Source organism: Acomys minous, assembly GCF_964271855.1.
Source record: "Acomys minous genome assembly, chromosome: 7".
Taxonomy (NCBI): Eukaryota; Metazoa; Chordata; class Mammalia; order Rodentia; family Muridae; genus Acomys; species Acomys minous.
This window is the reverse complement of record NC_140488.1, coordinates 6,619,182-6,634,296: the sequence shown is the minus strand read 5'-3', so window position 1 is coordinate 6,634,296 and position 15,115 is coordinate 6,619,182. Positions and strand designations below refer to the sequence as shown.

The 15,115-nt window shown below is 47.8% G+C and overlaps 1 protein-coding gene across 3 annotated transcripts in view; it reads left to right on the top strand.

The window, feature by feature from the left end:
- The window catches only part of LOC311601312 (uncharacterized protein), a 40,236-nt gene extending 26,644 nt beyond the window's left edge, over positions 1-13,592 (top strand). For 2 of the 3 annotated variants that reach the window (XR_014780470.1, XM_084788713.1), the window contains 2 exons: positions 126-246; positions 12,959-13,592. Coding sequence is in view for 2 of the 3 variants with exons in the window: in XM_084788713.1 (XP_084644839.1) it covers positions 126-246; positions 12,959-13,008 (171 nt within the window). In the remaining variant the exon portion in view is untranslated. Of the gene's footprint in view, positions 1-125; positions 642-12,958 lie in introns of those variants that run through there. The other variant, XM_084788712.1, reaches the window with a different exon arrangement.
- Positions 13,593-15,115: the final 1,523 nt, after the last annotated feature.

The window sequence follows — 15,115 nt, the reverse complement described above, 5'->3', positions numbered from 1 at the left end:
TGGCTTCTCAATTGCTTGAAGTATGTTATTATGTTTAAAGTGTTTGGGTTCTGCCTGTGTTTCCTATTATTTGTGTCTTATTCTATCCCGCTAGTCAAATGTATTCTCTTCTTGTGGAATCTCAGGTTGAGATTGTAGATATTCGACCAGCCACTCGGCAAAGGCCACTTGGAACAATTCAGACCAGGAAATCAGCTCGGTTGAGCACAAGCAGAAACATAAGTGCAACTACAAGGAAGTGCACAGGTACGAGGACAAGCCTTTCTTCCACGGGTTTTACACCCCTGACATCGAGTAGGTACAATGAGCTACTTGGAAGTGGATGAAATAAATCAGATGACCTTCAAGGTTGTTAGGAGGTTTAAAATAGTGTTCTGTTTATAACACTGTGAAATCACAGGTGTCATGTCCAATTTTGCTCATTTTCTGTAAATCTTTGAGATGATGATTCAGAGAAATATAAGTAAATATCTTCTCATAGATTCAAGCAATCACTGATCTTACACATTTTAGAAACCCCAGTTAGAAATGTGCAGACTCTCCTTTTTTCTGTTGAATTTGTATTATTCACTTGCTTTTGATTTTAATACTGCAAACATTGTGATAGATCTGTCTTTGAATAAATAACACTTTATTGTTTATGTCCTTGCAGTGTCTTAGTGTAACAACATGTTTTTGTTGTTAGTTTTGTTGATGTTTTGCCGCAAATTTTTTATGTATTGTTCACCCTGTCCTAGAAGTCAGAACGGGCCCTTTAGCTCCACTCCTGAGTGCAGAGATGACAGAATTATAGGCATGTGTGTTGCCAGGACAATGTAATGGAAGTAGCAGTGAAGGTGGTTAATCCCTCCAAAATACTGCTGCTTTTTTTATGTGTTTCTATAACAAAGTCCTAATTATACCCTTGTATAAAACCTGCAACACTTGAGACATGGATCTCATTGCAGATAAGCTATATTGTGACATTTTCACTTATTATGGTTCATCTTTCTTTTCTCCTCAGTTTCAAATGTAGGTTTAATTGTCAAATAGTTTTAGTAGCACCACTTCCATTATTTCTGTAAGTTTCAGATCTCCTTTCCAAATAGTTCTTTGAAAACAGCACAAAGGTAGGTGTGTGTGTGTGTGTGTGTGTGTGTGTGTGTGTGTGTGTGTGTGACCATTTCTAACATTTACATGAAGAGTGATTGCACTTAACGTACTTATCTGAAGTTACCTTGTAGGGTTGTTCTGTGGAATTATATTCATTATTTTTAAACCAGCTGTGGAGCAATCCTTATAAGATCCCACAGCTAGCCTTTCCAGTCAGAGGAGCAAAGCCAGATAACCAGCAAGAGACATTGAAATTTAGCAGCATCTGGAGTGCTTGCTATGGCTTACTGATATTTATTTTATTTTTTCATTTGGAACCAGAAAATTGCAAATATACTATTAAGATGCAAAAGTGATTTGGAAGTGATTGATAGCAGAAAAGTTTAGTCAAAGCTCTGAGCACTGAAACTGTCAGGGAACTAGAATTTTCCAAAAGGACTAAAATGGAATATATAAAACTAACTGAATGATTGAAGAAGTGCAATTTGCTTGTATCCATAGCATTGTTGTGAAGTGTGCATCCTGAAGCTGCGTGGAGCAATTGGGAGGTATCTGGTGGGGCACTCTGCCTGATCCTGATGCTTATATTTTGTAAATGTTTTTCATTTTGAACTAATTTTGGACTTAGAGAAAATTTTCAATGCAGTAGTCAGGAGGGAGAGGCAGAAGGGTCAGGGCTTCATGGCCATTATCTATGCCATGAGTTCAAGGCCATCCTGGGATTCATGGAAGTTGTCGCAAAAATAAAGTAATTGGAATAGAAAGAGCAATACACGGGAAGATGGACAAAAGCAAAAAAGAATACCTATCCATTCCATTGTGATGCCCTTAATGTCACACATTACATAATCAAAACAACATTGGTTTCATTCTTATTACCAATGTGAGGACATTTTCATCTGTCTCCTTTTCTTAGAAATGTACAGTTAGCAAATTTCATGTCACAGGAAACAATGGATCACTTTCATTTATTCCACATTATGACTATATTGCCAATTTTAATCCCTCCATCAGCAGAAGAACATCTGGATTGCTTTCAAGTTTTTGATAATTATGAATAATTTTACTACAGACATTTTTTCAGAGGTTTTGCATGGAACTTTCAGTTTGCTTGTGTAAATTCCTGTCTGTGAGACTTAGAGTCATTTGTGACTTATTTCAACTTGTGGCTCTACAGTCTAAGAGGGAATCTGTATGATAGAGTTGAAATGCCCTATAGCTTTTTTCTTTTGATCTGGGACTCTTCTTCATAAGGAGAATGCCCCAGCAATATGTTCTCTTTTTGGTATGCAGAGTTGAAAGCATTATCAATGTGAAGGAAGTCACACATGTGATGGTAGAACTCACTGCTGAGTAAAACCATTGGGTTTTATTGCAGTAGTAACAGCTACAAAGATCCTTGTATGACTGAGCTGCATAAATGATTCCTAAATACAATCTGACTTTCAGTCTTCCCCAGCCACACCTCACTTTAGTGCCAAGCTCAACACTGAATCCAGATTCCTTACTGAGATTATCCATTTTGCAATACTGCAATACAGTCTAGAACCTACCTTGGATAGGTCTCATCATGTTGAAAAAGTTCCTTAAAATTCCCTTTGCTGAGTGAGTGTGCTTGGCATTTATCTATGGAGTTGCCTTATGTTAGACAGGGCAGACAGACCTTGGGGACCATCTTTAAGGGCTACACTTACAGAATAAAACTGGTCCTGATAAAAATAACCCAGCAGATTTAGCTCTTCATGTAAAGTCCCAGCTAGCCTTATAAGGAGCAGAAACATTCAATCTGGCAAAGAAGCAAGACATCAAAAGTATTTTCATTTTAAATGTTTAGAAATTCTAGATAGCTAAATGTGTACCATTTTCATATACATGCCTTGACCAAATGAACCATCAGTTGAAATTAATCCATGTAACGATAATTAGTCCACCAACCAGTCCAGCTGGTCAGTTATTGGGGGATCGAGGGGGGTCGCAACCTGTACATAAAGACATGGGCGGGAGAGAGACAGTAGCTCAAGCGAACAATTGCTTGTCAAGAGCTCGTTTATTAAAGGTAAGGGCAGGCTTTTTAAAACCTGCTTTAGTGAGGGCGGGGTACGCAAGGGAGTAGTGGAAAAGTACAAAATCTTCTGGGTTGAGCCCCGGGAACATTTGCAAGGGGAGGGGTCTTTCAGGTGAGACAAAGCAGGATGTCTCTGTGAATATCTTAGGATCAGATCTCTGTCTTCTCAGGACTAAGCCGGATGCCTTGCATACCTAATGAGTGGCCCAGCAGGATGTTTGCTGCAAATACTGAATGGGTGGGAGTCGGCCTCAGGCCTTTTGGTCCCTGGCATCCTCACCCCTTTTGTTTACTTTGGCCTGAGGGAGACCTTACAGCCCAGCGAATGACCTTTAGGAGGTCACCAGTCATTGTTACAGGATGGCGGTATATTTAAGAATCACTAATGTCCAATGTTTCAGGACAACAGTTATTCTGGACCGGCCAAATTCCCAAGGAGAGGGGGCCTCGCGATGGCCTGAGCCTGCTAGAGGATCGATGCTCAATCTTACCACGCCTATGGTCTGTCCTCCCACCAAGGACCGACCGACGTCTGATAACCGAGACTTATTCGATCGCTCCGTCTCTGACTTACCAGGCACTATCGCGGGTCAGGTCAAGGTGGGCTCAGGCCAAAAGATATAGGGGAGGGCTTGCACAGGTTTACCAAAGGCACCGAGGGCACAACCAGGCTCACCATCCAGCATTCTGCATCCTCGGGAACTGCAAAGGCCGCCCATAGGAACTGCAAAGGCCGCCCGTAGTTAACCGACTGAGGCGTAGGTGAAATCTCCTGGATGGAAATAGAAGTCTCATTTGAGTCCTCAGTCTCCAGGCTGCGGTAGTGAACCTGGATATTCTTGGTGGCAGCTTCAACCTGACTTTTAACAAACCCTGTAAGACGGTTTAAAGTCCATGGGCCAAAGGATAATAGAAGGAGAACACCAACGAGGGGCCCGAGCAGGGTGGGGAGAAGAGTAGTAAGCCAGGGGGAGGCAAGGTTAGGGTTGGGGAAATTCCCCCTTTCAGAAAATTTAAAAATGAGTCGGGGTCATGAATAGTAAAACGGGGAAGAAGAATAACAAGGACACACCAGTCTTTGGAGGAAAGGAAGGTAGGGGCATAGACGATCGAGGTTAAACCAGAGGAACAAGCAAAATGGGTGTTATTTGGCGCGAGAATGTAGGGGAGGGAGAGGTCGGGAATGACAGTCTGGGCGCGAACGTCGCTGAGGGGAAGAGGTTGGGGGAGGGAGCATATGGGGACCCAGGAGGCAAGTACCTATGCCGGAAACAAGCTGGAGGGTAATGCGATTGTCGGGAGCTAAGCCGGTGAGGGTGGGGTAACATTAGTAAAGAGCAAGGTGGAAAGAAGAGCAATACCCTCGTAAAAGGGCGGGGAGGGGGAGAAACACATCCAACATTCAGGAAATGACAAGGAGGAGTCATTCATTTTTTTTTTTTTTTTAAGGCCCATATGGAGGCATTTGTCAACTGGGGAATGACATCAGCCGAAATGGGGGGGGGGGCCCAGGGGGAGGGTAGGTCGGAAGGGAGGGGGTGGGAGGGGAGGGAGGCATGGGGGTGGCGGGTTTAGGCGGGGGGGGGGCGGGTCAGGAGCAGGAACGGGAACAGGATGATGGAAAATATGATTAGGCCCAACCACTGCAGCGCCCTTACTGGGTACCTTTTTCAGGAGGTGTAACCAAAACGTAAGTCCAAAATCGTACTCTGATTTATAAACACGGAGGCCCCATTTAAATCCACGACCCGTCCAAATGGCACGTTTACCGGGCTCAGTGAAGCGAATGGTCAGGGGGTTGCACCAGCCATTGGTGACTGAACGAGCTACATTGCAAAGGTCTTTAAGGGTCCCAAGAAGAGGATGGCTTCCAGTACGTGTCGCCAGTGGTCTCACACCCCCAAGAGGCACAGTAAAAATCTTGGGCCCCACCACAGCGATGAGAGGGTCCCGGGAAAACATAGAGCCCTCCGGCCCAAGCAATCCCATCTTGGTGTAAGGTTTTGTGGAGCATGATGCGCTCCAGGTCATTACAGCAGCCGGGACTGGGACCACCAACCGAGCGAGAGAAAAAAAATGTCTTCCACGCCCCAAGAAGAGGGGCCTCCCAGGGCCAGGGCACAGAGGTCAACCTGTAAATCGAGCCACTGGGGATTAATGCCCTGAGAGGAGGAGGAACTAACAATATCTCCTGCTTGGTTAATAATGACCCAGATAAAATTATAGATTGTATAAGGCTGAGGTTGGCGCAGAAATGCGGCGAGAATCACTTCAGGGAGGCAGAGGCAAAGGAGCGACGTGGTGAGTAGCAACGTGATGCATCGGCGGTATCTTTTTTATCCTAAAAAAGAGCACAATTACATCTTTTCCTCAGGGGAGTTCCCTGGGAGAGGGGGGTTAAAAGGTTTGACTAGGCGCTCAGGTAACCAGCGCGCATTTTGTTCTTTCTGATCATAAATGCAGGCATGACCTTTGCCCCAAATAAGGACTGGGTCGGGTCCATGCCATTGGTGGGTCAGTGGATCCTTCCACAGAGCCTTGGCATAGGTGGAGGAGGTGGAAGAGTGCCAAAGGCGATCGGCCGCCGAATGGCCAAGATCATCCTTTTGTAGAAAATTTAGGACGAACAATGCATGATTGAGAAGCAGGCGAGGCCCTGCTGTAGAGGGATATAGGATTCCTTTGGAAAACTGTAATTTATTAAGCATTGTTTTAAGTGTCTGGTGGGCCCTCTCGACAATTCCTTGTCCTTGGGGATTGTAAGGTATCCCCGTAACATGTTTAATCTGCAGTTGGGCACAAAAGGACTTGAAGGCAGAGCTTATATACCCAGGGCCGTTATCAGTCTTTAAGGTAAAGGGTTTGGGGGCAACAGTAAGGCAATACAAAACATGATCAATAACATTTCTAGTAGACTCTCCATCATACAATAAGGCAATACAAAACATGATCAATAACATCTCTAGTAGACTCTCCATCATACAATAAGGCAATACAAAACATGATCAATAACATCTCTAGTAGACTCTCCAGTGTACAATAAGGCAATACAAAACATGATCAATAACATCTCTAGTAGACTCTCCAGCGTGTGGAGAGGCGCAAATAAATCCACTAAAAGTATCTATAGACACATGAATATACTTAAGTTTCTTAAAAGAGGAGAAATGAGTAACATCCATTTGCCAGACCTGTCCAGGCATGAGGCCACGAGGGTTGACTCCCGTATGTGGCTCGGGAAGAAAGGTGACACATGCCTGGCATTCTTTAACAATAGCCCGGGCTTGTTCCCGAGTGATGGAGAACATGTGGCGGAGGCTTTGGGAATTAAGGTGGTGGAGGGCGTGAGCCTCCCTGGCCATAGCAACGGGGTCACTGGCGGATGGAACGGCCAGCCCTGAAAGCAGGGGGCGCGTGGCTGAGTCCACCTGGGCATTAAGTGTAGTCAGAGGCCCTGGCAGGGTAGAGTGAGCGCGAATATGACCAACGAAAAAAGGCTGAGAGCGCAAAAGAATAAGCTGTTGGATACGGGAGAAGAGAGGAGAGGCATTAGTAGCAGGCTTAATACGAGGAACCGTCTCGAGGAGTGGAACAGAGGATGCTACATAGGCACTATCAGTATATAGATTAAAGGGAGTATGGGGAAGCAATGTAAAGGCGTGTGCAACAGCTTCCAGCTCAACAAGCTGAGCAGAGGTATGGGGGGTTTGTTTTTGCAGGATAGCTCCGTCCACAGAAAGGGCAGCAACCCCGGTAGAGGAGCCATCAGTAAAAACCAGGGAAGCTTGGGGGAGGGGTCTGGAGCGGGTGACTCTCGGGAAGATGACAGGTTGTCGCTGCAGGAATTGAATTAGTTTATCTGGGGGATAATGATTATCTAATAGGCCGCAAAAAGAAATACAGGAGACCGCCCAATCATCTGAATTTTGAAAAAGCCACCTTATTTGTGTGGCCGAGTAAGGCGTGATAATAGAGTGAGGGTCCCTTCCGAAAAGCCTGGTGGCCGCTTCCCGCCCCTGTCGAATGAGAGACGCAACCAGAGTAGGATAGGTAGGAAGGACCTTAGTGGAGGAGGAGGGGAGATGAAGCCAAAAGAGAGGGGTCCGTTGCCAGAGCAGTCCTGTGGGGGCAAAGAGGGAAGGAAAAATTATGAGCGCGAAAGGCTGGGTAGGGTCATAATAGGAGATGGACTGGTGGAAGATGGCGTCTTCGACCTTTTGTAGGGCCACTGAAGCTTCAGCAGTGAGACTGCGTGGTGAAGAAGGGTCAGAGTTGCCTTTTAAAATATCAAAAAGGGGTTTAAGCTCTCCAGTAGTGAGCTTAAGGTAGGGGCGCAGCCAGTTTATGTCCCCCAAAAGCTGCTGGAAGTCATGAAGTGTTTTAAGGGTGTCTCGGCGGAGCTGGACCTTTTGGGTCCTGACTGAAGAGGTCCCAAGTTCATAGCCCAGAAAAAGAAAAGGGGGGTGTAGTTGTATTTTGTCTGGGGCAATTTTAAGTCCCAGATGACCCAAACTCTTAACAAGTTCCTGGGTGACGAGAGAGAGCTCAGCCGTGTTAGGGCCAGCAAGTAAGATGTCATCCATATAATGAATAATATATAAATGTGGGTACCTAAGGCGTAGCGGGTCGATGGCCTGGGCTACATATTTTTGACAAAGAGTGGGACTGTTGGCCATGCCCTGAGGAAGTACCCGCCATTGAAATCTGGGTGAGGGCCCAACATGATTAACAACAGGGAGGCTAAAGGCAAAACGTTTGGAATCATCAGGGTGTAGGGGAATGCAAAAGAAGCAATCTTTAAGGTCGAGAACAAGTTTATGAAATCCTTTAGGGATAGCTACAGGAGAGGGGAGACCAGGCTGCAGAGCTCCCATGGGCATCATGGTCTTGTTAATTTCCCTGAGATCCTGGAGGAGTCGCCAGGCACCATTCTTTTTTTGGATGACAAAAATGGGGGTGTTCCAGGGGGAAGTAGAGGGCTCAACATGGCCTGCATCAAGTTGCTCCTGCACCAGCCTTGAGGCTGCGGCCAGTTTACGGGAAGGAAGGGGCCACTGATCGATCCAGACAGGAGAATCAGTTCTCCAAGTAATTTTATCGGCCTGGAGTGCAGGGGGAGAAGTGGCCCTTATAAAAAATTTTGTTCATATCCCAGCCCTTGGCGACTAATCCTAGGCATAGGGACAATGGGCTCGAGACGCCCCTGTCCCAGCTTGCCGAGGCCCTGGCCTGGCAAATAGCCTTGATCCAAAAGCTGATGCGTGACAGGAGAGGAGGGGCTATAGATAAAGACCCCCATCTGAGAGAGTATGTCCCGGCCCCACAGATTAACGGGTAACCCTGGGACAATGAACGGTTGCACCGTCCCTGTCTGGCCATCAGGGTCAGTCCAGCGAAGGACCTTAGAACTTTGAAGGGTATTGGTAGATATTCCGATGCCCTGAAGGTGAGTAAGGGAGGGCTGACAGGGCCAAGACGAGGGCCAAGAAGATTGGGACAGGACCGTCGAATCTGCCCCGGAATCAATGATGCCTTCAAAGGGGCGGCCATCAAGCCTTAGTGTAAGATGGGGTCTATCAGAAGTTAAGCGTTGGACCCAAAAAGCGGAGGGGGGCAGGGAGGGAGTCGGGGTGGCGGGAGGAGAGACAACAGAGTCAGCCAGGGTTAACGGAAGGGCCCAGGCCAGAATCTGACCAGGAGAGATGGAGAGAGGGCCCTGGGTAGCGGCGGCAAGGAGGAGCGTAGGAGAAGGGAGCGGGTGTTTTAAAACGAGGGGATAGATGAGTAGCCCGATAAGGGCAGAAGAGGCACGGCCGAGGACCAGGAGGGGAAGAGGGGGAGGGTTTCCAAAGAGGGCGACAGGCAAGGACAAGGTTCCATCCTCGGGCGTCAGTATTGTAGAGGTGGTGGCACGGAAGTCCAATCCTGTGGGGGAGGGCAAGGGGCCGCCGCTGGAATGGGAGGAGGTTGGGTTTGGGAGGTGGGGTAGGAGGTCTGTGGATGGAAGCGGGTCTGTAAATTGGGGGGAGCCTGTGACACCGGTCCCGACGCAGGCTGGAATTGGATAGGGTGAGGGGCCCAGGACTGGCCCCCAGAGGAGTTTCCCGAATGCGGGGGGAGAGGGTTACCCATGGCATCAACAGTGGAACGGCAGGTGTTCGCCCAATGACGACCTCTACGGCAACGAGGGCAGAGCGTAGTAGGGGGGGGCCGGGCCACAGGTCCCCGGGATCCAGTGGGTGGCGGAACGACCGGCGGCTGTCCAGCCTGTGAGGGTGGGCGGTTACGCTCATTTGGGCAGGCGCGGGCAAAATGTCCCGGTTGGCCGCACCGGTAACAGGAGGCCCCGCTAGGGAGGGCTCCGACGGCCATAATGGCCTTGGTAAACTTATCAGTTAGGGGATCAACCTCTCGGCAAAGCTGAATCATCTCATCAAGATCCCTGCCCTTATATTTGTGTCTAAGAACTGCCTTACAGGCTGAGTTGGCATTTTCAAAGGCCAATTGTGTGAGAAATTTACTGTCTGTCTGGCCAGGACCAAGGGATCTTTCTGAAGCCTCCAGGAGGCGCGCAGCGAAGTCGCTGAAGGGCTCCTGAGGTCCCTGAAGAATCTTGGTAATAGGGGACAGGGCGGAGCCCGTGGAAGCAATAGTTCTCCAAGCAGCGAGAGCGGCAGAACTAGAATGTGAAAGTAAGGAAAAGGGGAGTGCACGCTGTTTTTCGTCAGTGGCATATTTGCCCTGGCCAAGGAGTTTGTCAAGAGACCATTCACGGGTCTCGCGATGTCCCTGCTGTACGTTTTTTCGGATAAGGTCACGGCAACGATCAGCCCAGTCCGCCCTCCAAGAAAGGAACTGTCCTCGAGTGAGGACAGTCTGTGCAGTGGTGATCCACTCGTTGGGCGTTAGATGACCTCCATCTGCCAAATCATCAAGGAGGGAGAGTGTGAACGGCGCATTAGGTCCGTAACTACGGACAGCCGTGTTAAGTTTTTCTAGCTTTTTAAATTTGAGTTTATGATAAGCAGTGGGGGTAGGGTCAGGAGCCGTTCCACCACCTTTCTGTTCTCCCTCCGAACCTGAGGAATCATGCTCACTATCAGAATCTACAAGGGCCGCGGACGACTGGGAGGGTGTAGGGGCAGGTGGGTCTCCCAAAGCAGCGCCTGAATCAATGGCCTCAGTTTTCGCCCCGCTCAGGGCGGGCTGGCTCTGGGAACGGGTGACAGGGAAAATAAACGGAGCTGTGGAGGAAATGCGCGTTGTTAAAAGCGAAAGCCGTTGTTGAAGCTGAAGAATCTTCGTCGCATGGGAGATCTGGTGTTGGAGATGAGCCTCCGTCTGGCAAAAGCAGTTTGGGAGGGAACAAGGTGGCGGGAGCCGGGAGGCAGGGTAGGGCTTAGTAAGGGGAGGGGGAAGAGTGAGCAAGGTAGAGGAGGGAAAGGTTGGCGCCGCGCGGAGGAGGCCATCATCGGAATGATGTCGAGCAGCCTCCTCCTCAAGGGTGGCAGCAGCATCCGGATCCAAGGGCTCATCTGGGGCCTGAGAAAGGAAAATGGCGGAATGGCGGGAGGCGCGTGAAGGGGGAACAGGAGAGGCTGGCGGACCGGACCGGACAGAGGGTGTCCTTTTTGGGGGAAAAACAGAGGCACAAAGTGGTGAACACCCGCGTTCCATAGCGGAAATAGGGTCCTCATAGGTGGGAGGAAGCGACGGATAAAGACGGCGGGAGGAAGGGGAAGGCTTGGACGCAGGCGCAGGGGAAAGATTTTTTAAGGGCTCCGAGGATGTAGGAAGAGAGGAACCCTGCAAAGAGGAACAGGAAGGAACACGAGAAGGAGGGAGAGATTCGCGCAGGCAGAGTTCAGCCACGGAGAGGAGCTGCCTCTCTCCGCTTTCGTTTTCGCCGGACTCAATTATGTCCCGTATAAGGCCCCAATAAGAAAAAATACTGTTCGACACCGCTGTATTACCATCTTTTTTAATAAGTGCATTAAGCTCACGCCCCACCTTCTGCCACTTTTCAGAATGAATAGTAGGTCCATCAATCATGAACCAGGGACAGGTCTGGTCAATAAAAACAAAAAACTCGATCAAATGTTTCTTTTTTACCCTAATACCTCTCTCTCTGAGTACGTCCTTTAAGCCTTTTATGAACTTTGCTTCCTTGGACAGCGAATGGCCCATTCTTGAGATATGCGAACGGATGACTCACCTAATGACGAAGCCGGCCGGGCGAGCTCGGCTGGTCATGAAAACTCCTGTGGACCGGTCCCTTAATCCGTTCGGGGAGAAACCCGCACCTCGAATCCCTTCGTGGTTGCCAGATGAAATTAATCCATGTAACGATAATTAGTCCACCAACCAGTCCAGCTGGTCAGTTATTGGGGGATCGAGGGGGGTCGCAACCTGTACATAAAGACATGGGCGGGAGAGAGACAGTAGCTCAAGCGAACAATTGCTTGTCAAGAGCTCGTTTATTAAAGGTAAGGGCAGGCTTTTTAAAACCTGCTTTAGTGAGGGCGGGGTACGCAAGGGAGTAGTGGAAAAGTACAAAATCTTCTGGGTTGAGCCCCGGGAACATTTGCAAGGGGAGGGGTCTTTCAGGTGAGACAAAGCAGGATGTCTCTGTGAATATCTTAGGATCAGATCTCTGTCTTCTCAGGACTAAGCCAGATGCCTTGCATACCTAATGAGTGGCCCAGCAGGATGTTTGCTGCAAATACTGAATGGGTGGGAGTCGGCCTCAGGCCTTTTGGTCCCTGGCAATCAGTGTCACCAGAAATTGGGTCCCTATGATCTCATACCGAGATTAAAATTGGCAAATGGTCTGACGGGCTCACTAGCAAAGTAGACTCCAAAAGGTAGCCCTTTTCGTGCCCATTACCAATACAATGATGTTCTTGAGTGGAACTATAAGAATCAGAGTTGACAGCAAATTGATCTAATCGTCCAGGCAGTGAACGTAGGGTTTCAGATAGCTCATTGGGAAAGAGTTAGAGTAGGAAGGGCAAGAGTTTCATCCTGTGGACATATGACTCTGACTGGGCTCTTTCCTTTCTGCTCACTCCTGTCCTGGTCTTCAGCTGTCTGCTTGAAACCCAACTCCTCCTGAATCTATTTTCCTCATTCACCCCATTTGGTTCCACTTACTTGGTCCTGAATCACTTCAAAATAGAGTCAAAAAAGAGTTCTACAACTGATACCTGTAACACTGCCTTTGTGCTTGTCCTCCTCCACTTCCTGGTGGGAGCTGACACCTTTACTTCCACTGTGTAAGTGCGGAAATGACTTCAATCCAAGGCTAAAGTTGAGACTTTGGCTAGGTCTGACTTCACAAAAGCTGGGGAGTGGAAGGCCAGACACAGATGCTGCAGACTAAAAGGAAGTTTTGGGTTCTCAGGACGGCCATTAAGCCAAGGGGCATCTGGAAGGAAGAATAGTACAGGAATCCTAACTTTCCAAGCTCTCTTTCTGTCTCTGTCTCTGTCTCTGTCTCTGTCTCTGTCTCTGTCTCTGTCTCTGTCTCTGTCTCTGTCTCTCTGTCTCTGTCTCTCTCTGTCTCTGTCTCTCTGTCTCTGTCTCTGTCTCTGTTTCTCTCTCTCTCTCTCTCTCTCTCTCTCTCTCTCTCTCTCTCTCTCTCTCCATCCCCCCCTGCCTCTCTCTCTCCTCTGCTAGTACCTTGTAAACCAATAATGCAAAGATACTTGTCAGTGGCTCACTGGCTTGAAATAAAGGAATACTCCTATCACCACAGAATATTTCAGTTTACCACTCTCCCTGCTTTTTTTTTCTTTGCAGCATGCCTCTTCTGCTTACCTGAGAGAGACCAGGCAGCCTGGTCAAGATAATTCTGCATATTTTCTGACTGAAGAGAACACCATCAATCCTCACCCCTAAGGGGAAGATGAGGCAGAAGACCTAAGTCCATGGTCTATATGGGAAAGGGACATACAAGAGTCCCTTGATGTGAGAGGGTGGGTGGGTTATTTTCTTTACTCATAAGTTTAGTTTTTAGTTGTTTCTTAAGCATAATGAGTTTAATGGAAAGGAAGCTGCAAAAGCAAACTATTACATCCAGATTAGTGTGTGATAACTACTATTCATTTCCATCTGCTTGCCCCACACTTTTTCAAGTATACGTATATACATCTGTGCTTTTGCTGGGGCAAGCTGCCATCAATGGGCAGAATTCTAGGGTACTAATGTTTTTGCCAAAATAGGAAATGCCACAGAGGTTTGAAATGCAGAAAAATATTGTTCCATCATGCCCTTTTTTTTTTTAAATCTCGGGCCTTAATCTTGATTTATTCATATATGTCTTCTGTGGTCCTATGCCACTTTGTAACCTATATTCCAGACAACCAATTTGAGAAGTAATATCTGTTCAAAAAAGGGTATGTCTTTGCTTAATAAACACTATATTGTACTGCAAGTCTTGTGTCTGTGAGGCTGACTTTGAAATCCTAGGAATATTACTGACTTGGTAGACCCACACTTATGTCCTGATGAAGAGCCTATGTTCTAGAGAGAAACATTTCATGCAGTACCTGTTCCTGGCACATTGGCCTGTTTTCTACACTTACAGACTCCAATGGCTGGAACCCTCCTCTGTGGCTATGAATATAGGCACCCTTTTTGCACCTGCAACCTTTTTGGTTGGTTGATTTGTCTTTGTGTGTGTGTTATCCCCATCTTACTTTTAAAGACAGTGTCTACCACTGCACCTGGAGCTCACAAGCAGGCTAGATTGGCTGGCCAGTACAGTTCAGGGATCATCTCCCCAGAATTGTGGCCACAAAGGTGATTTTGCTTGTTGGTCATGTACCAAGAAGAACATTTCTACACTATATTAAGAGTGGTAGGAGTGTGGGGGGGTCAGGGGCATGGATAGCTCTACCAGAAATCACCCCATTTGGAGATGAGGTCTTAAAGAGGTATGGCCCTGAGGGCAACAGAAGGATGGTGGTGGCATGTGGGCTTTTGATAGCTACTCAAGCACCCTGGTCCCAGTGTGACTTTGGAGTTCACTCTAATTTGCTGGACAGCATCCATAGTTCTCAGAATCACAGCCTAAGCTCTGCATTTGCAAAGTTGTTTTAGCAATCTGCTCTTCAGCTGAAGAATATGCCATTGGGGAGCAGAACACTTTCCTCACAAAGCACAGGACTGCTGAGGACAGCGGTAAGATTGAGCGCTTCTTAGGAAGGCATGGGAATTCCAGGAGGCCTGAGGCCACCTGTGGGCATGACTGCTTCTGCCCACTGCTTAGAATGTGGTTGTTCTTGGAGATAACCTCCTTGAGCAGCCCTGCAATGGCTGAGCACAGTCACACTCACGTTGTCAGGTAGTTCATCAAATGCTGACACTCACCAGAGTTTCCTGCTGTAGTTGTTGCCCCTCCTGCATATGCTCAACTCCTACCAGCTGAGGGTAAGTAGAGGCACAGAGAAGTTCTCCAGAGATTGTGAGCAGAGGAGTCAACAGCTGCAGCCCAGGAGCTCTGTCCTTCTCTCGAACACCACAGAACAGCTGCAACACCTTCTAGATTGAAGAGCCTGGAAAGGAAGCCCCGGGACCTAGCCTGCCTTCTCCATCCTCAACACAGTAGTCATTAGCTCTAAGATTCAAAGTAGGTGGCTCTGTACCCTCTCCTGTGTTTCTCCACTCCAACAACAATGTCAATAAAGTGGCCCCAAGCTGAAAGCACCTCACTATAACCCAGTGAGGAGACATGGGGTGGTAGAGTCAGTTTGACCTTGTTTATCTTTTCAACATGAGGCCAAGTTCAATTCACCCTCCAGGGAGAGCTCAGGAGTTACATATTAGTGTGGCTCATGCAGGGGAAATGATGAAATTCACAAGGGCTTCCAGACATGGTTTAATTTAACTTCTACACTTGCTCATTTCCACATAGAAAGGACAAGACTTGGCTTATATATAATGGAATATTATATA